Source organism: Cebidichthys violaceus, unplaced genomic scaffold (genome assembly GCF_023349555.1).
Source record: "Cebidichthys violaceus isolate CVI_PGR_0920_01 unplaced genomic scaffold, fCebVio1.0.p SCAF_3, whole genome shotgun sequence".
NCBI classification, from domain to species: domain Eukaryota; kingdom Metazoa; phylum Chordata; class Actinopteri; order Perciformes; family Stichaeidae; genus Cebidichthys; species Cebidichthys violaceus.
In genome coordinates this window covers 750,180-776,979 of record NW_027176483.1, presented here as the reverse complement: position 1 = coordinate 776,979, position 26,800 = coordinate 750,180, and the positions used below count along the sequence as shown (strand labels likewise).

At 45.4% G+C, this 26,800-nt stretch overlaps 3 protein-coding genes across 3 annotated transcripts in view; all 3 read left to right on the top strand.

The window, feature by feature from the left end:
- The first annotated feature begins 2,120 nt into the window (after positions 1–2,120).
- znf609a (zinc finger protein 609a) lies at positions 2,121–18,651 on the top strand. Its single transcript, XM_068723254.1, has 9 exons — positions 2,121–2,450; positions 9,709–10,589; positions 13,133–13,379; positions 13,796–13,883; positions 14,504–16,658; positions 17,100–17,487; positions 17,604–17,924; positions 18,115–18,193; positions 18,355–18,651. The coding sequence occupies exons 2-8, from the start codon at positions 9,855–9,857 to the stop codon at positions 18,186–18,188; spliced, it is 4,008 nt and encodes a 1,335-aa protein (XP_068579355.1). The 5' UTR covers positions 2,121–2,450; positions 9,709–9,854; the 3' UTR covers positions 18,189–18,193; positions 18,355–18,651.
- On the top strand, positions 8,470–9,851 carry LOC137881897 (uncharacterized protein CG45076-like). Its single transcript, XM_068724085.1, has 3 exons — positions 8,470–8,499; positions 8,834–9,569; positions 9,709–9,851. The coding sequence occupies exons 1-3, from the start codon at positions 8,470–8,472 to the stop codon at positions 9,849–9,851; spliced, it is 909 nt and encodes a 302-aa protein (XP_068580186.1).
- A 2,714-nt stretch (positions 18,652–21,365) lies between the features above and the next one.
- Positions 21,366–26,800, top strand: part of LOC137881709 (GRAM domain-containing protein 2A) — a 26,812-nt gene continuing 21,377 nt past the window's right edge. Inside the window, exons 1-2 of the mRNA XM_068723775.1 lie at positions 21,366–21,493; positions 26,207–26,320. Coding sequence (XP_068579876.1) covers positions 26,217–26,320 — 104 coding nt within the window. The 5' untranslated portion in view covers positions 21,366–21,493; positions 26,207–26,216. The remainder of the gene's footprint in view (positions 21,494–26,206; positions 26,321–26,800) is intronic.

The window sequence follows — 26,800 nt, the reverse complement described above, 5'->3', positions numbered from 1 at the left end:
GAAACTTGAGCTTGACTGTATTGTACTTCTTAGTTTTAACACTAGGTGGAGGTACTGTCTTGAACACGGCAGCTTCTCCACAAAATAAGAGCAATCAAAGAAACGTTTATTCACAGATGACCAGAAATGTCAGAATCAAAGAAACTCAAGATAACAAGTGAGTGTAGAACATGTCAGACATGGTGGGAACATGAATATTTATTCATAGAAGTCAAAGGGAAGTGTGTCTGTTTGATTTACACAATTTCTCCACAGAAAAAATACGCTTTAAAAAAAAAAGTACACTTTAAAAAAAACCTACGCTTAAAAACAACCTACGCTTTCAAAAAAAAACGACGCTTTCAAAAAAACGACGCTTTCAAAAAAATACGCTTTCAAAAAAAATATGCTTTCAAAGAAATTCGACACTTTCAAAAAAAATACGCTTTCAAAAAAATACGCCTTCAAAAAAACCCTTTGCTTTCAAAAAACCTACGCTTTCAAAAAACAATTATGCTTACAAAAAACAATTATGCTTTCAAAAACACAATTACGCTTTCAAAAAAACCTTTGCTTTAAAAAAAAACGCTTTAAAAAAAAACGTTGCTTTCAAAAAAAACGTTGCTTTCAAAAAACAATTACGCATTAAAAAAACGTTTTTTCAAAAAAATACGCTTTAAAAAAAATGCTTTTAAAAAAACTACGTTTTCAAAAACAACTATGCTTTGAAAAAACTATGCTTTCAAAACAAAACTACGCTTTCAAAAAACCTACGCTTTCAAAAACAACTTTGCTTTAAAAAAAACCCTACACTTTAAAAAAAAACCTACACTTTCAAAAAAACTATTACACTTTCAAAAAGCTATTACGCTTTCAAAAAACAATTACTCTTTCAAAAAAAAACTGCTTTCAAAAAAACTACCCTTTCAAAAAAAACTAAGCTTTCAAAAAAACGTTGCTTTAAAAAAAACTACCCTTTCAAAAAAAAACTAGGCTTTCAAAAAAAACTAGGCTTTCAAAAAAAACTGGGCTTAAAAAAAACTACGCTTTAAAAAAACTACACTTTAAAAAAAATACGCTTTAAAAAAACGTTGCTTTCAAAAAACAATTACGCTTTAAAAAAAACTTACATTTTCAAAAAAAACTACGCTTTAAAAAAAAATGCTTTCAAAAGACCTTTGCTTTAAATAAACTACGTTTTCAAAAACAACTAAGCTTTCAAAAAACAATTACGCTTTAAAAAAAATTACATTTTCAAAAAAAACCTACGATTAAAAAAAAACTATGCTTTCAAAAAAACTACGCTTTCAAAAAACAATTACACTTTCAAAAAAAAATACGCTTTCAAAACAAGACTACACTTTCAAAAAAACCTACACTTTCAAAAAAACCTATGCTTTCAAAAAACAACTTTGCTTTAAAAAAAAACTACACTTTCAAAAAAACTATTACTCTTTCAAAAAAACTATTACGCTTTCAAAAAAACAATACTCTTTAAAAAAAAACCTTTGCTTTCAAAAAAACTTACCCTTTCAAAAAAAATACGCTTTCAAAAAACCTACGCTTTCAAAAAAAACTTTGCTTTCAAAAAAACCTACCCTTTCAAAAAAAAACCTAGGCTTTCAAAAAAAACTAGGCTTTTAAAAAAAACCTACGCTTTCAAAAAATCTTTGCTTTAAAAAAAATACACTTTCAAAAAACAATTACGCATTAAAAAAAAATTCATTTTAAAAAAAAATATGGTTTGAAAAAAAACGCTTTAAAAAAAATACGCTTTAGAAAAATATGCTTTAAAAAAAATACTTTTTGAAAGCGTAGGTTTCTTTTTTAAAGCAAATGTTTTCAAAACGTTCATCTTTCTTAAACGTTTGTGCTGTGACTATATATATATATATATATATATATATATATATATATATATATATATATATATAAAATACGATGTATTTAAATACCTTAAAACCTATAAATGTTCTTCCTTTAGAAATAACAGTCCAATGAATCCAGTTCATATTCTACTGACTCCACGTCCAGTCTCTCCCTCCTCCTCCTACAGTCCAGGTCCAGTGACTCCATCGATCCATCGCTCCGGCGCTCCGGGGTTTGGTTGCATTGTACCCTAACCAGCCATTTATCCCCACAGCGCTGTTTGTCTGTCTGTGTAGCCGTCTTATGCGTGTCTGTTGACGGGTTAACCTGGAGGAATAGATCACCTCCATCATGGATTTACCTGGGATCAGTTTTATTTTTCATCATCCAGGCCCTAAGAAGTGACTCCTCCAAAATAAAATGTCGTTTTGACCGTGTGATGTCTGCGGTCCAGTGAACTGGGAGAAGCACGTTTTTACTGGTTTTGGGAGCTTATTTTGACTGTGTTTTTATTTCTTTATTTTTCTTTAAACTGGGATTACTATCGGACCCTATGGAGTGTAACACATGAACGTTTGGCCGGATAGAGATCTCAAACGGCCGTAAGTGTTGAAGTCTCTTTGGATCCACTTTTCTTCTTCTTTTCTTTTTTTGTGGGTGTTTTTGAAACGCGGGATATTAGCCTGCTAGCTATATCTCGGAGGTTAGCTTGTTAGCTCAGCAGGCTAGCTGCCGTCTTTGTCTGGAGCGACCGAGAGGGTAGCTAGCTTCCATTATCGGACACGTCCCCGTCTGACCTGCTTGTTTCCTCTTTTTCTAACCTAAATATGTTCTCCTCTATATTCATTTTAAACATATTAATAAATGGCCTTTCCCTGTTAGCCCATACACTCCTTTGAGTAGCTACTGATGCTACGATGCTAATTATCCTGGTTGGATATCTGTGTATTAAACCGTCTGTACCGATCATGTTTTAGCGTGTTTTCAAGCTATTATAACACATTTTTAGAAACTCTGAATCCGCAATTTAGTTCATTTGAAAGCTAGTTTTCATCCAATACGAGTGTTGTTGTTCTTGTGCTGTAGTACTGCGATGAAGAACGAGTGTAAGTTATAGGAGAGACAGCTTAGCTCTTGTCCGATAATGGATCCATAGCTTTGTCAGAGCGCCGCATCGGTTCAATTTGTCCATCACAACGACATGAAAACAGGACGTTAAGGTCAACAGTTTATATACAAACGATGTGTGTAATGTTACGTGTTTTTAGGTGAACATCTGGTCTGTTGCCTTCTTATGTCCAGCTGTAAATGCGGGCGTAGTTGTTGTAAAAATGTAAAGAAGTTTACACGGAAAACACTCAAAAAAAATGTCACCATCAGCTACGCGTCCGATAATGGATGCAATTAGCCTCGTTGCGGGCCGCCTCTGGTTTATTTAAGCCTCCATACGTTGTGCCAACATGTCTTCATATCAACCTCAGAGTGGATGTTCAGTGTGTCAGTTTGAAGCTAATATTAGTCAGCTAACGCCGCCGTGGGACCTCATTATTGTGCCTGTTAGCTTAGCGCTAAGAGGCTACATTTACGCTAACAACCAGGCCGCTAGCTTAGCTCAGCTAACGGTAGTAGCTTAGGTTAGCTAGCTCCGGTGGGGTTTGCAACGACGTTGTGTTTATTTACGTGTACAGTTAACAATATAACCCCCAATACATTATTAGCATTTAACGCATTGTCTTTGTTTATTGTCCTTTACGACGGAAACAGACAAGCTACTGATCAGTAATGTGGCTAACGCAAATGCTAACTACATGATATAATACATATACCACCCTGAAGTGGGGCTACCACGTTCAACTGTATTTGTATCTTTGCAGCAGATTGTATACAAGTAGTTAGTCGTGTGTGTGTGTGTGTGTGTGTGTGTGTGTGTGTGTGTGTGTGTGTGTGTGTGTGTGTGTATATATATATATTGATTTCATAGCTAAGGATTCAAGGCCCGTTACATTAGTTAAAAGGTAGACTAGTTTAGTTTTAACACCCTACAGTTATCCTGAAGTGAGCTTTCATCCACTTCATTACGTCTTGACTCCATTAAGGACTCATAGTTGAACTCTATTATATCTGTGAATGAACACACGTCTGTTTCTAGTAAACCTTTGACTCATGACGATGAGGGATCATCTCTAGTTTATCATGATGTTCACTAAAACATCCACTTACTGTCATTACGATTACTATTGTTTCAGATAAAATGCACTTCATATGTAGCTTGTACTTACCTTCATGTATTATCACTGCCTATATTTAATCATATATATATATATATATATATATAGATAGATATATATATATAGATATATATATAGATATATATAGATATATATAGATATACACACTGTACACATGCACCCGTTCAATATTTATCTCTTTGCACTATTTCTTGTTTAAACTACTTACAAAAACACATGACTCGTATCCAGACATAATAATTGTGTTATTTATTGGTGCTTCTTGTATATATTTACATGTACACATATTGTTTGTGTACATCATAGTTCTGTCTATTCTCTCTTTTTTTTTTATTTTTCCAACTTTGTTGTCCTTAAACTTAAATCTTCTGAGCTTGTCATCTACGCTTGTAAAACGTTAGTGGAGCTAACGTTAGCAGAGTACGTTAGCATGTCATTCACTAGCGTTAGCATGTTGTTAACTAACGTTAGCACTTCTATGCTACGAAGGTGTACTGAATGTAACAGTGTTCCTTCAAACACATTATAGAACCTTCTGTCTGCTTCTCTCTCCAATCATTTTTAGTTTAGTTTTAACAAAAATGACAACATATTTGTTCCTGGAGTGCAGTTAGTGACAGTGTGGCTCTATGGCAGAGGGGGGCGGGGCTTAACCAAGGGTCAACTGTGGTGAATATCAGCAGTCGAAGGAAGGAAAGGAAGTGTAGTTTCACATCGCTGCTTTTTGTGCACCGGGTGCTGCTGAAAAAATGTAAACAAAAGTGGTGAACCGCAGACGAGGAAGAAAGGGTTGTCTGAGGTTTGTGTCATGTGACCGTTTTAAACCAATCACAGAGGGTCAACATTTGACTGTCAATCAACAAACGTGTGTGTGTGTGTGTGTGTGTGTGTGTGTGTGTGTGTGTGTGTGTGTGTGTGTGTGTGTGTGTGTGTGTGTGTGTGTGTGTGTGTTGCATCACTGAAGCTTTCCTTCTCTTTTCTGCAGATACTTGAACTCTTTTGATTCGTACCTTTTTGCCGGTTTGTAGTTGGTTCACATCTCTTCAGTCACACAGGACCTGTGCTGTACTGTAGATGCGCACACACACACTGTTTGTTTAGCTATTCTCTGTGCTAGCTTGTTAGCACCTGAACCAGGTCTGGTTGCTTGATCAGAAGTAAACCACCATCAGTGAGTGAAATCAAAGACCAGAGTCCTGAACCCGGAGCAGGCGTCATGTGGCCGTCACATTGACCTCCTGGTGTTTGTTGGTCACGTGTTCTTCTGGTTCTGGATGGTCGTTGGTGAAGCTTTTAGTTCAACGTTGTTTGGACAAAGACACCGTGATGTTCTTCATGCAGCTCAACGGGTTCCTGGATGTTCCTCGCTGAAGCGGTTTACAGCTGCTGGAAGAGAACGTTTATTCAAGTCAAAGTGTAAAATGTGATTGACAGGTCTCTAGGTCACTCCTCCTCAGTTCAGATGTGGTCACTTCCTGTTCACTGGTTGATAGATGAACTTGGTCCACTTGTTGAATAGAGTTTGAGGTCCAGACTCACTCCACTACCTGGTGTGTGTTCCTAGAGAGAGGAGCTAGGAGGCACATTTAGTTTCCTTTTGGACGCAGCCAGGCTAGCTGTTGCCAGTCTTCATGCTAAGCTAAGCTAACCAGCTGCTGGCTGTAGCTTCATATTCACCGTATCTCCAAACCTTCCCTTGAACATTAAAGTTGTGCATCTGGATAAACGTGGTCCAGATGTTTCCTTCTCCACTGAGAGCCTTGAATAAATATCCTCTGACTTCAAACTGCAGCTTCCAGACATTTGAATCCTCCTTTCCTCACTCTTCCTCTCACTCTTCCTCTTCCTCTCACTCTTCCTCTCGCTCTTCCTCTCACTCTTCCTCTCGCTCTTCCTCTCGCTCTTCCTCTTGCTCTTCCTCTCACTCTTCCTCTCACTCTCTTGTTTCCTTTGCTGTAAGTGAGGAGACCACTGTGGAGTCTGTTGTAGACTGTTGGTGTCTTTACTGTTGCAGACTGTGATTCTGCGTGGTACACTATGGACATATCTTAAGTCCATGGCACTGTCTGTAGCAGAGAAGATGCAAAGAAGACTTGGACTGGTGTCTGTTGAAGACTGTTGTTGTCTTTAAGAAGACTGTGGGGGTCTGTTGTAGGCTGTGGCGGACTGTTGTAGACTGTGGCGGTCTGTTGTAGACTGGCGGTCTGTTGTAGACTGTGATGGTGTGTTGTAGGCTGTGGCAGTCTGTTGTAGGCTGTGGCGGTCTGTTGTAGACTGTGATGGTGTGTTGTAGGCCGTGGCGGTCTGTCGTAGACCGCTGCGGTCTATTGTAGGCCGTGGCGGTCTGTCGTAGGCTGTGGCGGTCTGTCGTAGGCTTTGGCGGTCTGTCGTAGGCTGTGGCGGTCTGTCGTAGACTTTGGCGGTCTGTCGTAGGCTGTGGCGGTCTGTCGTAGACTTTGGTGGTCTGTCGTAGGCTGTGGCGGTCTGTCGTAGACTTTGGCGGTCTGTCGTAGGCTGAGGCAGTCTGTCGTAGGCTGTGGCGGTCTGTCGTAGACTTTGGTGGTCTGTTGTAGGCTGTGGCGGTCTGTCGTAGACTTTGGTTGTCTGTTGTAGACTGCGGCGGTCTGTCATAGACTGAAGTAATCCGACTGCTCTGAACGCTGGTCTGGAGTCTTGCTGGCTCATGGTCTCTGGGTTGTGAGACCAGATCAGGTGATTCATCCTGCTGAGGAGACGCTGGTCTCCAGATGAAGCGCCTGGTCTGCTGCTCAGAGCTGCTTTCATTAACTGTAGCATTAGAGGCAGTGGAGCAGAAGGTCTGAGCCGGTCCAACAGCTTCATGTTCTACTCAGCTGACATCCACACATTCACTTGTGGATAATCAATCCATCGCGGTGCTGTCACTCAACAAGATTGACAAACAATTCTCAGATTCCTGCTTCTCAAATGTGAAGCTTCTCTTCTCTGTTGTTGTTGTTGTTGTTGTTGTTGTTTATCACAGTAAATATTCTATCTTTGGTTTGAACTGTTGACATTTACAATCAACTAATGGGCAGAATAGTGGTCTGATTCGTCGGTTGTTGCAGCCTGAATCTACTGTTGATCATTGATTCATCTTAATTCATTCGTTACGGTTCACGCTTTTCAAGTGTAAGAATTCGCTGCTTCTCTGATTTGTAGAGATGAAACCTTTAGTGGATCGATCCACAGAAGATGAGTCTTCTTCGTCTTTTTGTTGTGAAATGTCAGCTGGATTGTTTTTTCCGGGTTTTCTGTCGTTTGATATAATAAATCATCAGATGTGTTGATAATGAACAGAATCATTTGTTACAGCATTCCTGTTTCACACTATTGTGGATTTGATGCTCTGGTTCATCACGTTTAATAACAGACGTTTATCAATTATCAATTTATCAATCAACACGGCATGAATGAAAGGAATCATTAGTTGCAGCCTGTGTTTACTGTAGTATACTGTATTTCAGTGTAGTTTGCTGTAGGTTTAGTGTAGTTTACTGTATTTCAGTGTAGTTTGCTGTAGGTTTAGTGTAGTTTACTATATTTCAGTGTAGTTTGCTGTAGGTTTACTGTAGTTTACTGTATTTCAGTGTAGTTTGCTGTAGGTTTAGTGTAGTTTGCTGTAGGTTTAGTGTAGTTTACTGTATTTCAGTGTAGTTTGCTGTAGGTTTGGTGTGTATCTGTTGAACATGCCTCATGTTTCCTGTGAGGGCCTCTGAGCCTCCTGGTTTGTTTTCAGTGTTGCTTTCTGTGTGTTTTGGTCAAAGCATTTAAAGTGGTGTTATTAGCAGCAGGATTAGCCCCCCCCCCCCCCCCCCCCCCCGTCTGACCATCTGGTTTAAGGTGTTAAGTCACACTCCCCCCCCCCCCCCCCCCCCACAGGGTCAAAGGTCAGCCTCATGTGTCTGAGCCAGCAACAACATCAAGCAAACACACACAGTCATAAAATCAAATTTGGTTTATTAACTAATTGTAATATTAAATAAAGTAATAAACATCAAAATGAACGTGTGACTGTCGGAGATTTATGAATGGATTTCTTGACTTTGTGAAACAGCTGGATTCAGATGTTTAGTCAACTCATTGAATTTAAGTTCAGCTCCACTAGATGTTCTATTTTAACTCGTATGTCTTCTTGTGATATGCTTGAAGCTTTGTTTCTTTCTGCATGTGACATGATAAATGCAGACAGAGCAGATTTTATTTCCATAAGTGTTCATCTTAATAACAATATTCCTGCTGTTTTTCAACCTCGATGAAATACGTTTTCACGCTCAGCCACTACGTTCACCGCTGACATTAACACACGCTCTACTCCGGAGTTTTTACGGCCCTAAAACGGAGACGTTTGAAGATGTTTGAAGACGCTGCTGACGCCGTTTTGGTTTGAAAACTCCAGGGTTGGTTTGGACGTTCACACAGAAACTGTAAAGGAACAAAAGCACAAAAGCTCTCCTGTGTGACAGAGACTTCAGCCACCAGCAGAGCTTTAGAGAGTTAAATAAAACTATCTGCTTGACTGCTTGAGTGCATGTTTAAAATATATATATGAGGAAGAGCTGCACATTAGTCCAGTTACAGCTTCATGTAAACTAGCTCTAGATGTTTTCTTCATGCAGTTTACCATCAGAGCTCTAATTAGCTTCAGGGTCGCTGTCGGCTTGTGAGAGGAGGTCAAACGTCACGTAGCTCCATTCAGATGATAAGTGGCCCTCAAGGAGGTGGCTCTAGATGAGGCCCTAGAGAAGGCTTTAGATGAGGCCCTAGAGGAGGCTCTAGATGAGGCCCTAAAGGAGGCTCTAGATGAGGCTCTAGAGGAGGCTCTCGATGAGGCTTTAGAGGAGGCTCTCGATGAGGCTCTAGATGAGGCCCTAGAGGAGGCTCTAGAGGAGGCCCTAGAGAAGGCTCTAGATGAGGCCCTAGATGAGGCCCTAGAGGAGGCCCAAAAGGAGGCTCTAGAGGAGGCTCTAGAGGAGGCTCTAGATGAGGCTTTAGATGAGGCCCTAGAGGAGGCTTTAGATGAGGCTCTAGAGAAGGCTTTAGATGAGGCTCTAGAGAAGGCTTTAGATGAGGCTCTAGAGAAGGCTTTAGATGAGGCTCTAGAGGAGGCTCTAGATGAGGCCCTAGAGAAGGCTTTAGATGAGGCTCTAGAGGAGGCTCTAGATGAGGCCCTAGAGAAGGCTTTAGATGAGGCTCTAGATGAGGCTTTAGATGAGGCCCTAGAGGAGGCTTTAGATGAGGCTCTAGAGAAGGCTTTAGATGAGGCTCTAGAGGAGGCTCTAGATGAGGCCCTAGAGAAGGCTTTAGATGAGGCTCTAGAGGAGGCTCTAGATGAGGCCCTAGAGAAAGCTTTAGATGAGGCTCTAGAGAAGGCTTTAGATGAGGCTCTAGAGAAGGCTTTAGATGAGGCCCTAGAGGAGGCCCTAGAGGAGGCTCTAGAGGAGGCCCTAGAGGGCTGCTGGAAAAAAATTCATTAAATGACTGTGATCCTTCGTCAATACATCCTTTATGTCCTCACACACATATTCATCTATTTTTCAGTCTGTGAGTGATGGTGTCCTCCTGTGTAACCTGCAGTCTGTCCCGTGTGCAGGAGGCGATGTGGGGAGCAGGGCGGAGGCGCGGGGCCCATCCCTGAGGAGGCGTCCCGCAGCTGAGGAGGCGTCTGAGGAGGCGTCCCGCGGCCCCCTCCTCTGGTGGCCCCTCCTGCGGCGCTCCCGGGACGCTCCTTACTAAAAGATGTCCCTCAGCAGCGGCCCTGCAGGCGGGAAAGGTGTGGACTCCAACGCGGTGGACGCGTACGACAGCGGCGACGAGTGGGACATCGGTGTGGGCAATCTGATCATCGACCTGGACGCCGACCTGGAGAAGGACAAGCTAGAGATGTCGAGCAGTAAAGAGGGAGGAGCCATGGCCGCCCCCCCACCCACCGGCACCGGCGCCGTGGCCGCTTTACCGGACAACATCAAGTTCGTTAGCCCCGTAGCCGCCGCCAACGCGGCGACGCAGGGCAAAGAGAGCAAATCTAAATCCAAACGCAGTAAGAACTCAAAGGAGAGCGTCAAGGCGCCGGTATCGGACGGAGCTAAGAAGGAGGTTCGCGGTCGGGTCCCCGGGGACCCGCCAACCCAGAACCAGAACTCTACCAACCCGACGAAGGGCACCGACAAGTCCAGCAAAGTGTCCCGTAGCCTCCCTGCTGTGAAAAAGGACAAAGACGGGGTTTCTGGGAAAACTAAGAAGGAGAAAATGGAGGTCGGCGCCGAGAAAGAGTCGGCGGCCCCGCTCCTGTCGGTGGGGGCCCCTTGCGGCACCGGACCCTTCGAGGGCCAACAGAACCCAGAGTTGGCCGAGCAGCCCGGGGACGCGGCGCTGGACCCGGCGGGGATCGCCCAGCCCGTCGCCATGATGACGGAGCAAGAGGAGGTGGACAACGGAGAGTGCCGAAACGTGAAGAAAGCGGTCGGCGTGAAGGTAAGAGGATTTAATCTAGACCTCGTTCAGGTGTTGGTGCAGCTGGAGGACTCTTTGGTGCTCCTGGTGTGGTTTTAATAACTTCATTTAGTTGTGTTGTGGTTAAATAGAGGGCAGTCAATCAATCACAGAAGACACATTCATCAACATAGAAGAGGGTGAGACGTGGAGACTTTTAGTCTCGTATGAGCCGAGCTCCAACTTTGCTGGATCCTACATTTCCCATAATGCAACTGGAATCTATAAAAGTTATATTTTCTCCTTTGTTCTGAACGTTATTCTGGAGCCTGAATGTGTTCTCTGTCTGTCAACACTTTATTATAATATAAATACTCTGTTAGACGTCGAATATTGACTTTAATGTGAGATAATTGCTGAAGTAGCGTCACATTACAAAGTGTAGTTTATCTTATATTTAGTATATTTGGAACCCGTTCAGTTCTTTCTAACAACATCCAACAACTTTATTTACACTCCGATGGTTAACGTTAAACTTTATTTACACTCCGATGGTTAACGTTAAAACTTTATTTACACTGTGATGGTTAACGTTAGAACTTTATTTACACTCCGATGGTTAACGTTAAACTTTATTTACACTCCGATGGTTAACGTTAAACTTTATTTACACTCCGATGGTTAACGTTAAAACTTTATTTACACTGTGATGGTTAACGTTAGAACTTTATTTACACTCCGATGGTTAACGTTAAACTTTATTTACACTCCGATGGTTAACGTTAAACTTTATTTACACTCCAATGGTTAACGTTAAAACTTTATTTACACTCCGATAGTTAACGTTAAAACTTTATTTACACTCCGATAGTTAACGTTAGAACTTTATTTACACTCTGATGGTTAACGTTAGAACTTTATTTACACTCCGATGGTTAACGTTAGAACTTTATTTACACTCCGATGGTTAACGTTAGAACTTTATTTACACTCCGATAGTTAACGTTAGAACTTTATTTACACTGTGATGGTTAACGTTAGAACTTTATTTACACTCCGATGGTTAACGTTAGAACTTTATTTACACTCCGATAGTTAACGTTAGAACTTTATTTACACTGTGATGGTTAACGTTAGAACTTTATTTACACTCCGATGGTTAACGTTAAAACTTTATTTACACTGTGATGGTTAACGTTAGAACTTTATTTACACTGCGATGGTTAACGTTAAAACTTTATTTACACTAGCTCAGTTTTAAAGCGGACAAAGGCCTCAATCATTTATTGTCTCTGCAGTTTGACTTTTTTCTTCCGTCAAAGTGTTTAATAACGGTCAAATACCGTAAAGCTCCAGTCTGAAGGTATGAAGATGTGTCTCCGTCTAAAACTCTGCTCATGCAGCAACACACTCTGCCCTGTGGGGGCTCTGGTGCATTCTGGGAAACAGAAGAAGAAGGAGACCAGGAGGGTTTAGGAGAATAAATGAAAGCGTCCCGAGAAGCTGACGGGGCCCCCGAAGGGCCCCTGACACCTCGGCTCTGCAGACCTCGTTCCTGGAAGTGAAGTCCACATGTGAGACATGTGAGAGGCCTCCAGCCGTTACATGTTCCCTCAGCAGGACGTTCTGTTGACGTCTTTTTGTTCTTCTGGTTCGTTCATTCTGGGTTTTAAATGGGTCTGAAATTCGACCCTCTGAACCACAAAAACCCACCGGCGTGATGGAAAAGCATGTTTTCTTTAAAATAATCGCCAAAACTACATCGTTTATAACAACTAGAAGCTGTAAAAATAGTCAGAATCGTCAGATCTTCATCTTTATGACGGTCCTTGAACGCATCATGTGTGCCAAACGCTTCTGTTAAAAAAAGGAAACTGAAACAGAGCTCATTATAAATGAAGAGTTCACTTTAACCAGATTGTGTAAAAACATTAAACTGTGAACTCCTCAGTGAAACTATGACGTCATGATTGATTCATCTGAGACCAACAGTCATGTGACCAGAAATCAGAGAAACTCTGACTAAACTTCAGGAAGTGAACGCAGAGAGGAGAGGAGACAGAGTTGGCGTCCTGAGGAGAAAATAACTGCCAACCTGTTGTTCATTTTTAAAATTCCTCTAAGGAACACAGAAGGAGTCCTTGAGGGTTACTGAGGACTGTGAGCCTGTTTTAGGAGGGAGGTCCTTGATGAAGATCCTGGAGGTTCAGGGAGGTTCAGGGAGTTTGGTCCTTGGTGAGAACGCTTGTCCTCCATGTCTCTCCAGTCTTATCATTACTGTAGAGTTCTCTCTGAAGGCCTCCTCATGGCCTCCTCCTCCTCATGGCCTTCATCGTGTGTGTGTGTGTGTGTGTGTGTGTGTGTGTGTGTGTGTGTGTGTGTGTGTGTGTGTGTGTGTGTGTGTGTGTGTGTGTGTGTGTGACTTGCAGTGGTCTGCAGCGTTGGTCTAGAACCATTGAAGTGTTGTGATGATGAATTAAGGAACACTTTGTGTTAAACTGTAGAATCACTGAAGGCAGCAGGTCCAGACTACAACACTGATGTTATGAAATCAAACTCTCTCTCTCCCCCGTCTGTCCCTCTAGATGGAGTCTCCGGTCTCCACCCCTGCTCCCCCTCCTGCTCCTCCTCCTCCTCCTCTTCTCCACCTCCTCGCTCCCGTTCCCATCAGCGACATCTCGTCTCCCTGCGAGCAGCTCATGGTTCGCACGCGCTCAGTAGCGGTGAACACGGCGGACGCGGCGCTGGGGACGGAGCCGGAGTGCCTGGGACCCTGTGAGCCAGGCACTAGTGTCAACCTGGAGGGCATCGTGTGGCAGGAGACGGAGGACGGTGAGAGTTTACAGACGTAAAAACATTCAGTCCAGGAGAGCGAGTAGAAGGTTTTATCTGTTAACAGGAGGTGTTAGTGTATTCTATTTTTATCTTTTATTTATTTTAATTTTTTATATTTGTTTGTATTTTTATTTTAATATTTAAGGACAAATAATTAAGGACAAATGTCTCCCTAAAAATACATTCAAATATATACTTTTAGCTAATTCACACAGTTAAGTTGAAATAAAGATGTTTTTATTTCCCCAAAATATGATTAACTTGTGGACTTTGTGTAGTGATGCAGAAATATACAACTTCAAGCACCAGCTGGTCGTCTGTTTGGACTCGTGTCTCATGTGTGGGTTTCATGTTGTAACTGGATGTGTTGAGTAGATGAACTCATGGAGTTAGAATTGTGCGTCTGTCTGCAGGCATGTTGGTTGTTAACGTCACCTGGAGGAACAAGACCTACGTGGGAACCCTGCTAGACTGCACCCGGCACGACTGGGCCCCCCCGAGGTACACGCACTACACACCCAACACTACACACTGAGCACTACACACTGAACACTACACACCCAACACTACACACTGAACACTACACACCCAACACTACACACTGAGCACTACACACTGAACACTACACACCCAACACTACACACTGAACACTACACACTGAGCACTACACACTGAACACTACACACTGAACACTACACACTGAGCACTACACACTGAACACTACACACTGAGCACTACACACCGAACACTACACACTGAACACTACACACTGAACACTACACACCGAGCACTACACACTGAACACTACACACCGAACACTACACACCGAACACTACACACCGAACACTACACACCGAACACTACACACCAAGCACTACACACTGAACACTACACACTGAACACTACACACTGAGCACTACACACTGAGCACTACACACTGAGCACTACACACCCAACGCTACACACCCAACGCTACACACTGAGCACTACACACTGAACACTACACACTGAACACTACACACCCAACACTACACACCCAACGCTACACACCCAACGCTACACACACCTTAGACACCCAGCTAAAGCTTTAGCTCCTCACCCTCTTCTTCTTCTGTCCTCAGGTTCTGCGAGTCTCCCACCAGCGACGTGGAGATGCGTAGCGGCCGCGGTCGGGGAAAGAGGATGCGTCCCAGCAGCAACACGCCGCTGAACGACAACAGCAACTCCTCGGACAACCGGGGCAGCGGCGGAGGAGGCGGAGGCGGAGGCGGCGGCAAGACACGTGGCGCCGCCGCCGCCAACAGCAAGGGACGGAGAGGAAGCCAGACGGCCGTCGGCGGTGCCGCTGAGGACGCCAAGGCCAGCCCGTCCTCCGCCAAGAGGAAGACCAAACCGGCCTCCGACATGGAGCCCACCTCCAGCTCGGAGGACACCAAGGCCTCAAAGCGAATGAGAACCAACTCCACCGGCGCCGACCCGCTGCCCCCCCCGCAGCTGGACCGGACCTGCCCCTCCCCCGTGCTCATCGACTGCCCTCACCCCAACTGCAACAAGAAGTACAAGCACATCAACGGGCTCAAGTACCACCAGGCGCGAGCCCACAACGACCACGACGACGTCCGACTGGACCAGGACGGCGACAGCGAGTACGGAGATGACCCGGCCTCTTCCTGCAACGGCGCCGCCGCCATCTCCCCCGCCCGCTCCACCACGCCCAAAGGTCGGGGGTTTGATGCCCCGTCGCCCTCGCCGGGGAAGCTGACAACGTCCAAGGGGAAGAAGAAGGCGGGGGAGGCCGAGCCCGAGGTGACGGACGGCGGCGAGGAGGCGGCGTGTTTGACGGACGAGGCCAGCAACGACGGGATGGACGACAGGAAGTCGAAGAAGATGGCGGCGGCCGGAGGCAAAGCCGATAAACCGACCCAGAAAGGCGTGAAGCCGGGACGTCCCAACGCCCCGTCACCTTACGCCCTCCAGGCGTCCTCCCCCGCTGTGGGCTCAGTGGTACAGCCCATCCCCAAGAGCCCCCAGATGAAGAACCAGTCCAAACTGCCTCCTCTGGCGGACCCCGCCTCCAGCCCCACCCTCGCCAAGGACAAGAAGAAGAAGGACAAGAAGAAGAGGGAGGCAGGGAAGGAGGGGGACAGTCCGAAGGGTAAAGGGGGAGGGAGGCCGGAGGAGGGGAGGAGCCCATACTCGGATACGTCCGACGCTTTGCTCAACGGCTCCTCGGAAGCCCACCAGAGCCGGCTGGCCAGCATCAAGGCCGAGGCCGACAAGGTGTACAGCTTCTCGGACAACGCGCCCAGCCCGTCCATCGGCGTGGGCAGCAGGATGGAGGCCGGCCACCTCAACCAGAACGGGGGCGAAACCGGCAGTCCCGCCTACTCCGACATCTCCGATGCCGGGGAGGACGGAGAGGGGAGGGTCAAAACCGAACCCGACCAGGGGCCTCGTGAGGGGGCCAAAAAGAACCTGTTTCCTCCTCAGGCTCCCAGTAAGGAATCACCATACTACCCCAACTACGACTCCTACTACTCGCCCAGCTACCCCAACCCGAGCCCGGGAGCGGCACCGGCGGCAGCGCCGCCTCACGTGGAAGGAGCTCAGGTGAAGGTGAAGAAGGAGGAGGAGGAGGAGGAGCCGGAGGTCGGCGAGGAGGAGGAGGAGGAGGAGGAGGAGGAGGTGGTAGTCAAGCTGAAGGTGGAGCCTCAGGAGGAGAGGAAGGTGGACCCGGGGCCTCAGCAGCACCAGCAGCCGTCGGTCATCCAGCAGCGCTCCAACATGTACGCCCAGCCGCTCTACTACAACCAGTACTACGTGCCCCCTTACTCGTACTCCCCGGACCAGGCCTACCACGCCCACCTGCTGGCCTCTAACCCCGCCTACCGCCAGCAGTACGAGGACAGGCAGCGACCGGTGGACAAGAAGGCCGAGGGCAAAGAGCGGGAGGCCTGCGGTAAAGAGGAGTGGAAGCAGAAAGCCTCGGTGCCGCCCACCCTGTCCAGAGCCCCCAGCTTAACCGACCTGGGTGGCGTCAAGGGGGCGGGGGGGCTGAACCCGACCAAGCCCAAAGAGCCGCCGTCGGCCGCGGAGCAGTCCAAGTCGGTCATCATGGCGAAGGGGGAGGAGCAGAAGGCCGCCGCCACGGCCACGCAGCCCGAGGGTCTGAAGATGAAGCTGAGCGAAGCAGGGCATCATGGGAAAGAGGAGGCCAAGCCGGGGGTGGAGCCAGGCAGGCCGGCAGGTGTAGAGCCCGCCATGTGGTACAGACAGGTAACTGCAGCTCTCACACTGAATCTAGCTACGTCTCGTCCTTCAGCAGCAGCTTTTAAAATATAGTTTAGAATTTTAATGTTTGACAAACAAAAAGAAACAATCCAATCAATTTGATCCTCAATGATGGCTGGTTAATGTTAGTTAGAGATGTGTTCTGATTCCCAACCAGGAGACTTTAAAGTTCTTCAAAGCTTCACATGTTAGAGCTGCATTCTCTCTAGTGTCCACCAGGGGGCGACTCCTCTGGTTGTATAGAAGTCTAGTCTAAAATGACTCTACTTCTCTCTAGTGTCCACCAGGGGGCGACTCCTCTGGTTGTATAGAAGTCTAGTCTAAAATGACTCTACTTCTCTCTTGATTTGTTCCCTCAGTAAACATTGTAAACATGAGTTTATGGTCTCAATCTCTAGTTTACAGTCTTCTTCAATACTTCTCCAGGAGCCAGACTCACGCCTGTGGCCCTACGTTTACCCCAACAAGTACTCCGACGCCCCCAAACCTCAGGAGGAGGACCGGTGGAAGGAGGAGCGCGACAGGAAGGTGAAGGAGGAGCGGCCGCGGCCCAAAGAGGAGGCCAAGGAGGGGGGATCGGAGGGCAGGACTCAGCTGCCTCCTCCTCTGGAGGAGCAGCAGCATCAGCGGGTGGGAGTGAAGGAGGCGCGTCACGCTCCTCCTCACATGCAGCAGTTCTCCTCCCCCCCCCTGGCCCAGCACCACCAGGGCTACATGCCCTACATGCACGGACCGTACGCCTACGGACACGCCTACGAGCCCAGCCACCCGGGCTACCGGGGCATGCCCTCCGTCATGATGCAGAACTACCCCGGTAAGAGGAGGAGGGAGGAGCGTGTATTCTGTTACCATGACACAAATATAAGTTGTCTTATAGAAGTGGACGATGTTGTGTCTCGTCTCCTTGAGTCTCGTCTCTCCTCCCCTCAGGCTCCTACCTGCCGGCCGGTTACTCCTTCCCCTCGTACGGGGGTAAGGTGGAGGAGGTGGTGGAGAAGCCCTCCAGGTCCAGTCCCACGGTGAAGCCGCCCGGCGAGGCCAAAGCTCTGGAGCTGCTGCAGCAGCACGCCAGCCAGTACAAGAGCAAGTCCCCGTCCATCCAGGACAACAAGACCCCCCACGAGAGGGACCGGGACAGAGACCGGGAGGGGGACCGGCCGCGGTCCTCTCCGTCTCAACGCATGCTGCCTTCACATCACCACCTGGGCTACCCGCTGCTGTCGGGACAGTACGACCTGTCCTACGCCTCAGGTGAGACACTGTGAGACGTCCGTCTGTCCAGATAACTGAAGACCTCACGTCCACTTTAATACACCGGAGTGTGATTTCAGAAAATCGAAGTGTCTGTTCAAGTCAAGAGTGAAGAACATCTCTTCCTCCCCCTCTCTCTCTCTCTCTCTCTCTCTCTCTCTCTCTCTCTCTCTCTCCGTCTATCTCTCAGGTCTGTCCTCGTCAGCCATCGTTGCCAGTCAACAAGCGTCCGCTCCGTCCATGTACCCCCCCGCTCGGAGGTGAGAACGGTAAGACTCAATCAGACTCAGCTGTGTCTCCTCTCGTCTTCTTCTTCTGTCCTCTCGTCTTCTTCTGTCCTCTCGTCTTCTTCTTCTGTCAAACTAAATGTTGAGTTTCCAGAGTTTTTTGTTGTTTTTGTGACCGATGACGTCGTCTGTCCCGTCTGTAGGCACACGTGATTGGCTGACCTCCATCCTGCCCAGAGTCATGTGACCGGATCACATGAGGAAGCGGCTCTGTTTCGACATCAGTTCAATGGTGTTTGTGTACGTTTGATTTCTCTGCCTGGACGTCCAGCTGTCTGCTCCGCCCCCCAGGAGTGAATTCTACTGGTTCTGCTGGATCCAGAAGGTTCCATGGTGCTCGGGGTGGGGGGGCAGCAGAGGTCTGGGCTCACGGACAAAGAGGACCTGGTGGGTGGAGCCGTGTTGAGATGGTCAGAGGAGCAGCTGTTGTTGTGGAGGCGGGGGGGGGGGGGGGGGGGGGTCACTTCCTGTCTGGCCGTCGGTCGTCTCACTTTATCATCGTTCCCCCCCACACTCACACAGACTTTACCTGCGTGACCTCCGGCCTCTCTGTGGACTCACCTGGAAGCTTCACAGGAAACATGAAAACAAATACTGTGGACGGAGGAGGACGGACCAATCAGAGGACAGCGTTGGGACTGACGCTGCATCCTCAGACTCCTCCTCCTCAGTGTGTAGCTGTACTGTACTCTCTGTGTGTGTGTGTGTGTGTGTGTGTGTGTGTGTGTGTGTGTGTGTGTGTGTGTGTGTGTGTGTGTGTGTGTGTGTGTGTGTGTGTGTGTGTGTAAATACTGTACAGAGGAATTATTTTAAAGAGCCTGTTGGATGCTGTTGGATTTCCTACTCTTCTTTTTGTCTGGTAGCCTCTGCCTCTGTTTTTCTACTGTTGTTGATCTGATATTAAACCTGTAGCTGGTGGAACGGCGCCGCGCTCAGACTCCTTCATTGACTTGACGCATGGAGAGCGTTTCAGGAAGTGGGCGGAGTCAGGGTGACGTCACCCATGAGTCAAAAAACAAATACAGAGGGTACAACACAAGTCTCTTAGGTCTCTTAGGCTACATCACAAGTCTCTGAGGGTACATCACAAGTCTCTGAGGGTGCGTCACAAGTCTCTGAGGGTACATTACAAGTCTCTTAGGGTACATCACAAGTCTCTTAGGGTACATCACAAGTTTCTTAGGTATCTTAGGGTACATCACAAGTCTCTGAGGGTACATCACAAGTCTCTGAGGGTACATTACAAGTCTCTTAGGGTACATCACAAGTCTCTTAGGTATCTTAGGGTACATCACAAGTCTCTTAGGTATCTTAGGGTACATCACAAGTCTCTGAGGGTACATTACAAGTCTCTTAGGGTACATCACAAGTCTCTTAGGGTACATCACAAGTCTCTTAGGGTACATCACAAGTCTCTTAGGTATCTTAGGGTACATCACAAGTCTCTTAGGGTACATCACAAGTCTCTTAGGTATCTTAGCCTACATCACAAGTCTCTTAGGTATCTTAGCCTACATCACAAGTCTCTTAGCCTACATCACAAGTCTCTTAGGGTACATCCCAAGTCTCTTAGGGTACATCGCATGTCTCTTAGGGTACATCACAAGTCTCTTAGGGTACATTGCATGTCTCTTAGGGTACATCACAAGTCTCTTAGGGTACATCACAAGTCTCTTGGGTTTCTTAGGGTACATCACAAGTCTCTTAGGGTACATCGCATGTCTCAGGGTACATCACAAGTCTCTTAGGGTACATTGCATGTCTCTTAGGGTACATCACAAGTCTCTTAGGGTACATCGCATGTCTCTTAGGGTACATCACAAGTCTCTTAGGGTACATCACAAGTCTCTTGGGTCTCTTAGGGTACATCACAAGTATCTTAGGTCTCTTAGGGTACATCACAAGTATCTTAGGTCTCTTAGGGTACATCACAAGTATCTTAGGTCTCTTAGGCTACATCCCAAGTCTCTTAGGGTACATCTTTTTTTATCTGTCACCATCTTGGTTTCTAGTCGTCGCCATCTTCGTTTTTGGAATCAGAAGTGACACAAGGGGGTGGAGCTAAGCACAATCAAACACTGAATATTTTATAACAGTTTTATAAGATTTACTAATAAATTAATTTAGATTCAGGAAGATTAAAACTTCACCTTTTAGTTCATAAACATCCATAAATCCAACTAGAAATTATAGAAACACAAACAGCTCATAACTGCAGAAGTTGCCTGAGAATCGTCACATTTTTAGGTTTTCTTTGGCGTCGCAGAGATCCAGTGATCCAGTGATCCAGACTGCAGAGATTCAGAGATCCAGACTCCAATGATCCAGACTGCAGTGATCCAGTGACGTGGTCTGTTCTCTCATTGGTTCACTTTAAACAACAGCTGATCTCAGGTCATTCAGACACACTTTTCAAAGGATTTAAGGATCATTTATTGTCTTTATTGTCTTTATTTATCACACAGAAGCTCAACCAACACATGTACAACATGACGAACAGAAGCAGTCCTGTAGTGGATCTGTTGTCAGCATCAGGAATGTAAACAACAGCAAGAAAAACTGTTCTCTGGTCAGAAAACAAGTCCAATGAGGAAGAAAAGATTAATCAACTGTGAGTTTGAGCAGAGTAAACACAGAGTCCTCCTCTAGTCGTTCTTTAATCAGATATGAAATATGTAAATCATAAGCGTTCCATGATGGTTTCCTGGTGTAATGCGCTGGTTCAGCCACAGGGAGACGCTGCGGCTCCGTTAAACGTCTCAGCAGCAGATTAATTAAAGAGACAGTTCACCGAAATCACACCAAAACAACAACTGTATTTCATCACTAACCTCACGTCGTTTCTAGTTATGCTAATAGTTATTTAAACATCGTTTAGTTTGAGTTATTCCTCCTGGGTTAAACATTAAATATTAAACTCTGAACTATCTGACTGCGTTGAATTATGAAGTATTGTTTGACTCTGTTCACTCAACCTCCGATGACGTCATGAAATGTGCTTTCCTCCTCAGTGACGACACACATTTCGGCTTCGTCACCTTTTGTCTATTCCACCTTTTCCCACGCTTTTATTTTTTGTTGTCGTGTATCGTGCTCTTATCTTGAAGGCCACTTCCTGTCACTTCCGGTTCAGAGTCCGTTGAACGGTGAGAACTTGACGGTGCTGGTCCAGCGGACGACCAGCGGCTCCGGTCCGTGTGTTCGAGTCCTCGGTGCTGCCGGACGGACCGAGTACCCGCAGTACACCGGCGGACCTGATCGAAGACTGGACAGTACACACAGGTAGGACCGAGTCTGTTGTACAAAAACTGTGAAATGCGAGGAGACGCTGCTGATGGTGGGAGTACTGCAGTACCTCAGAGCAGTACTACCACGTTAAATACTGTGATAACGAGGTATTAGTATAAGAAGTAGCAGTGGTACCAGCAGTACTGGGAGTAGTATTTTAATATTGAGGCTGGTTACTGTAGTAGTGGTGGAATATTCAGAAGTACATTTACTCAAGTACATTAAAAAGAGTCTTAATATAAAATATAATCAAATATTAAATAATCAAAAATACACAAATATAATATCAGCTGCAACAGTGTTGAGGTACTTAAACACAATACATATCATTCTGCATAATGAGTACTTTAAGTATATTTTGATGCTTTTACTTTTGTACTTTTACTGTAACCGAGTATTTCTACATTGTAGTATTTCTATTTTTACTTCATTAAAAGATCTGAGTACTTATTCCACCTCTAAGTATGTTAAAAGTACTCGTGATGCAGAATAATACTGTTATTATATTTATGATGTATTAATGTGTTCATCTTACTGCAGGTACTTTAATCTGTAATAATACATCATTCAGTAATTATACTATGATAGGATTATACTATGTTTTAATATTCAGTAAACACATGTACCTCTGAGATGTAGTACATTATGAAGTACTACATGTACCTCTGAGGTGTAGTACATTATGAAGTACTACATGTACCTAGTACATTATAAAGTACTACATGTACCTCTGAGGTGTAATACTCAAGTAGAGTACCATAGAGCAGTACCATAGAGCAGTACTTTAGAGCAGTACTTTAGAGGAATCAGATGAATATGAAGTGTGGTTTCTGAGGAATAATATTTACTTATGTTTTGCATGTATTTCATTAGAGGATTCTGAAAACACTGATGACATCATCGATACCAACGATGACGTCATCACTGTAGACGATACTCTGTAATCATGAAGTATTCAATGTATTTATACAACTTGTTAAAAGAAAACACATCAAATACACAACGTTAGGACAGAACGAACAAACTGAAGTTATCTCCGCCAGGAGATCATGTTTTTGGTTGTGTGTGTGTGTGCGTGTGTGTGTGCGTGCGTGCGTGCGTGCGTGCGTGCGTGTGTGTGTGTGTGTGTGTGTGCGCATCTGTCCGTCTGTCCACAGCTAGTCCTCTTTTCATTGGCCCATTGTTGGCATCTAGATCTACACTCTTAGAAATAAAGGTGCTAAGAGCTCTGGAGACTCGCTAGTTAATGGTTAAGTGGAGAGCGGAGCCGCCTTTCAATCACAGGGTCGGCGGTTCGATTCCCGGTTCATGTCAATGTGTCCTTGAGCAAGACACTTAACCCCAGCTGTGCCTATGCCGTATAGATAGATACTGAATTGTAAGTCGCTTTGGGTCTGCTAAATGACTGTGATGTAATGTTAACTAGCTTCTAGATAAGTTAACTAGCTTCTCCGAACTTCTGTCTGGTCTCCCTACGGTGAAGTAGTTTACCAGCACCTTTCTCTTTTATTTTGAAAGAGTCCGTCCTCCTCAGTTCAACTTTATGTGTCCTCACAGGTGGTCCTCACGTTTTGTCCTCACAGGTGTACCTCACGTGGTCCTCACAGGTGGTCCTCACAGGTGGTCTACACAGGTGGTCCTCACAGGTGGTCCTCACAGGTGTACCTCACAGGTGTACCTCACAGGTGTTCCTCACAGGTGTACCTCACAGGTGGTCCACACAGGTGGGCCACACAGGTGTACCTCACAGGTGTACCTCACAGGTGGTCCACACAGGTGGTCCACACAGGTGGTCCTCACAGGTGTACCTCACAGGTGTACCTCACAGGTGTACCTCACAGGTGGTCCACACAGGTGGTCCACACAGGTGGTCCTCACAGGTGGTCCACACAGGTGGTCCTCACAGGTGTACCTCACAGGTGGTCCACACAGGTGGTCCTCACAGGTGGTCCTCACAGGTGTACCTCACAGTGACTACTATTAGTTTTCATTTGTTCTGTGAGTTTAAATCAGGTCGAGAGACGATCAGAAACCCAAAGCTCTCAGATTTCTACTTCTCATGCAAACAATCTGACTTCTTTCTGTTTGTAATGTAAACATGTAAACATATATAAACAGATATAAACAGATGTAAACATATATAAACAGATGTAAACATGTAAACAGATGTAAAGCAGCTTCGTGACGCTCCAACATCAGCGTGGACAAAAAACCTGAAACAAACTCCTCATGATGAATCAATAATCAGATGTGATGCAGCACATATTGATCCGGTTTATTGATCCACAAACTAAAAAGGTGCAGGAGCCGCATTTAAGTTGATGTTGATGTATTTTAATTACTGATCTTTTTCTTTTCTTTTTGTTGAATGCAAGTGTGCCCCGCCCACAGCCAGAGGAGGGCAGCCTATAAGAGGGGAGCCATGGCGCATAGGGAGGGGGAGAAAGCGGGTTACGGCAAATACCGTTTCTGACCTCGGCCTCAGCCTGTGACGGCAAGCAGCTGATTAAAGGGAATCAGAAACGCTGAAGAACAAAACCCAAAGGACAAACAAACAACATCTTATGTTCCCCTTTTGTTTTACGTTGCAATCAAATACAAGTATTACTGAACCATCAGATCCTCTGGAGTTTATTTCAGGAAAGGCTGCGAGTCTAACGTGAGGAACCCGAACTCCACATAGTGGCAAAACCGTATAGGGCCAAACACACAGGGGTGAAAGGAACCACCACATCTAGAAGTTTTGCCAGTACAAAAGGAATTCAGTTGATTCTGTAGAATCACTGACGGTCTGAGAGATGACTTCATCTGAACCTCCTTCTCATGTTGCCATGGAAACAGAGAGAGAATATCCTCGGCTGTCCTCGTGGGTGTGTGTGTGTGTGTGTGTGTGTGTGTGTGTGTGTGTGTATGTGTGTGTGTGTGAGCGTATGTGTGTGTGTATGTGTGTGTCTGTGTGTGTGTGTGTGTGTGTGTGTGTGTGTGTGTGTGTGTGTGTGTGTGTGTGTGTATGTGTGTGTGTGTGTGTGTGTGTGTGAGCGTATGTGTGTGTATGTGTGTGTGAGCGTATGTGTGTGTATGTGTGTGTCTGTGTGTGTGTGTGTGTATGTGTGTGTGTGTGAGCGTATGTGTGTGTCTGTGTCTATGTGTGTGTCTGTGTGTGTGTGTGTGTGTGTGTGTGTGTGTGTATGTGTGTGTGTGAGCGTATGTGTGTGTATGTGTGTGTCTGTGTGTCTGTGTGTGTGTGTGTGTGTGTGTGTGTGTGTGTGTGTGTGTGTGTGTGTGTGAGCGTATGTGTGTATGTGTGTGTCTGTGTGTGTGTGTGTGTCTGTGTGTGTGTGTGTGTGTGTGTGTGTGTGTATGTGTGTGTGTGAGCGTATGTGTGTGTATGTGTGTGTCTGTGTGTATATGTGTGTATGTCTGTGTCTGTGTGTGTGTGTGTGTGTGTGTGTGTATGTGTGTGTATGTGTGTGTCTGTGTGTGTGTGTGTGTGTGTGTCGGTCACGTGTTCGATCCGATCTGGGCGTCGTCACAGCTTCAGATCAAAGGGTTTTCTCCTTGGACCAATCAGAGCTCTCCCTCAGCGACGCCCTCCGACGGAGTACTAGTATACAACGTACTAGTCGTTGTACCACACTGAGTTCTAACGATGGTACTCTCTGTAGTAACCAGTCATCCTCCACTTTAGTGCAGAATAACACAGAACGACATCAGTCATTAAAAACACTAATAACACAAGTTGAATTGTTTTGATAATTAATTTCACAAAAATTGGAATGAGTGGACTCTATACATCCAACATGTCCAAGTGTTCACATGTGTTCAAAGTGTTCACAAGTGTTCACATGTGTTCACATGTGTTCACAAGTGTTCACATGTGTTCACATGTGTTCAAGGTGTTCACAAGTGTTCACATGTGTTCAAAGTGTTCACAAGTGTTCACATGTGTTCACATGTGTTCAAAGTGTTCACAAGTGTTCACATGTGTTCAAAGTGTTCACAAGTGTTCACATGTGTTCACATGTGTTCACAAGTGTTCACATGTGTTCAAGGTGTTCACAAGTGTTCAGTGTTCACATGTGTTCAAAGTGTTCACATGTGTTCAAAGTGTTACCAAGTGTTCAAAGTGTTACCAAGTGTTCACAAGTGTTCAAAGTGTTCACATGTGTTCAAAGTGTTCACATGTGTTCAAAGTGTTCACTTGTGTTCAAAGTGTTCACAAGTGTTCAAAGTGTTCAAATGTGTTCAAAGTGTTCACAAGTGTTCAAATGTGTTCAAAGTGTTCACAAGAAAACGTGTATTTTCCATCAGTTATATCCAGAGAACCAGCTTTAGTAAAGCCTCCAGTGTTAACCCAGAGCTGGTCTCATTATGTAAACTTGACTTCTTCTAAGATAGGTGTCAGATGAGTAGTTCTTCTTCTCAGTGACCTTCATCATGTGAAGATGGTGGTCGATCAGAAGAAGAGGTGTTTGTGCTTCAGTTCTTCAGCTCTCTGGATGTTGGTCACACTTCTATATTTAGAAGCTTGTTATCTGAAGCTGCATCTCTCGCTCTCCCTCCCACTCCTCACTCTCCCCCTCGTCATCTCACAGTCTTTTAGAAACACGGTGGTACATTCAAATAAAGCTTTATTTACAACTGATTTCAAACAGAAGTATTCTCCTCGTTCACACTTCTTCTTCTGTCCTCCTGAACCCTTTTCAGGCCGATAACGATGATGTCGGAGAATATGGATCAGAGTGACGACGTCGGCCTCCTGCACCCCCACGAGGTGGAGCCCCCCAGGGAAGAGGACGGACACTGCCCCCTGCCCTTCAGGTGAGCAACTGCAGTTCAGCTCTCTTTTACAACGACGTCGTGACGAACCTCTCGGACAAAATGTTACCTTAAACCTGAAATCACAGATTCTCCTCAGAGGGCTTTACAATCTGTACACATGTGACATCCTCTGACCCGGGACCCTCACATCGGAACAGGAAGAACTCCTCTTTACTCCTTTAACAGGAGTAAAGAGGGAGAGACCTTAGAGAGCAACAGAGGAGCAACAGAGTGTGATAGACGTCACGTGGACACAATGAACAACACAACAGAGTTACAACACATTCCATACATATGACATCACAATCAGAAACGGTTTATTGCGTTTAGTACGTTTACAAATACAAAGAATTTGTCTTGTTGTTTGGTGCGTGACAATAATCAAAAGTAAATACATTATTTAAAAATATAAATAACAGGACAGTTTACATTAGAATATGACAAACAAACAAACAAATTAGGTTTATGTTAAAACAAGTC

Excerpts from the sequence above, each read along its gene's own strand:
- LOC137881897 (XM_068724085.1), top strand. The coding sequence starts at position 8,470 with ATGTTTGAAGACGCTGCTGACGCCGTTTTG. Across the intron at positions 8,500-8,833 it reads ACGCTGCTGACGCCGTTTTG|GAGGTGGCTCTAGATGAGGC; the intron begins GTTTGAAAACTC and ends GTGGCCCTCAAG. Across the intron at positions 9,570-9,708 it reads TCTAGAGGAGGCCCTAGAGG|GAGGCGATGTGGGGAGCAGG; the intron begins GCTGCTGGAAAA and ends TCCCGTGTGCAG.
- znf609a (XM_068723254.1), top strand. The coding sequence starts at position 9,855 with ATGTCCCTCAGCAGCGGCCCTGCAGGCGGGAAAGGTGTGGACTCCAAC. Across the intron at positions 13,380-13,795 it reads GTGGCAGGAGACGGAGGACG|GCATGTTGGTTGTTAACGTC; the intron begins GTGAGAGTTTAC and ends GTCTGTCTGCAG. Across the intron at positions 17,925-18,114 it reads CGACCTGTCCTACGCCTCAG|GTCTGTCCTCGTCAGCCATC; the intron begins GTGAGACACTGT and ends TCTATCTCTCAG.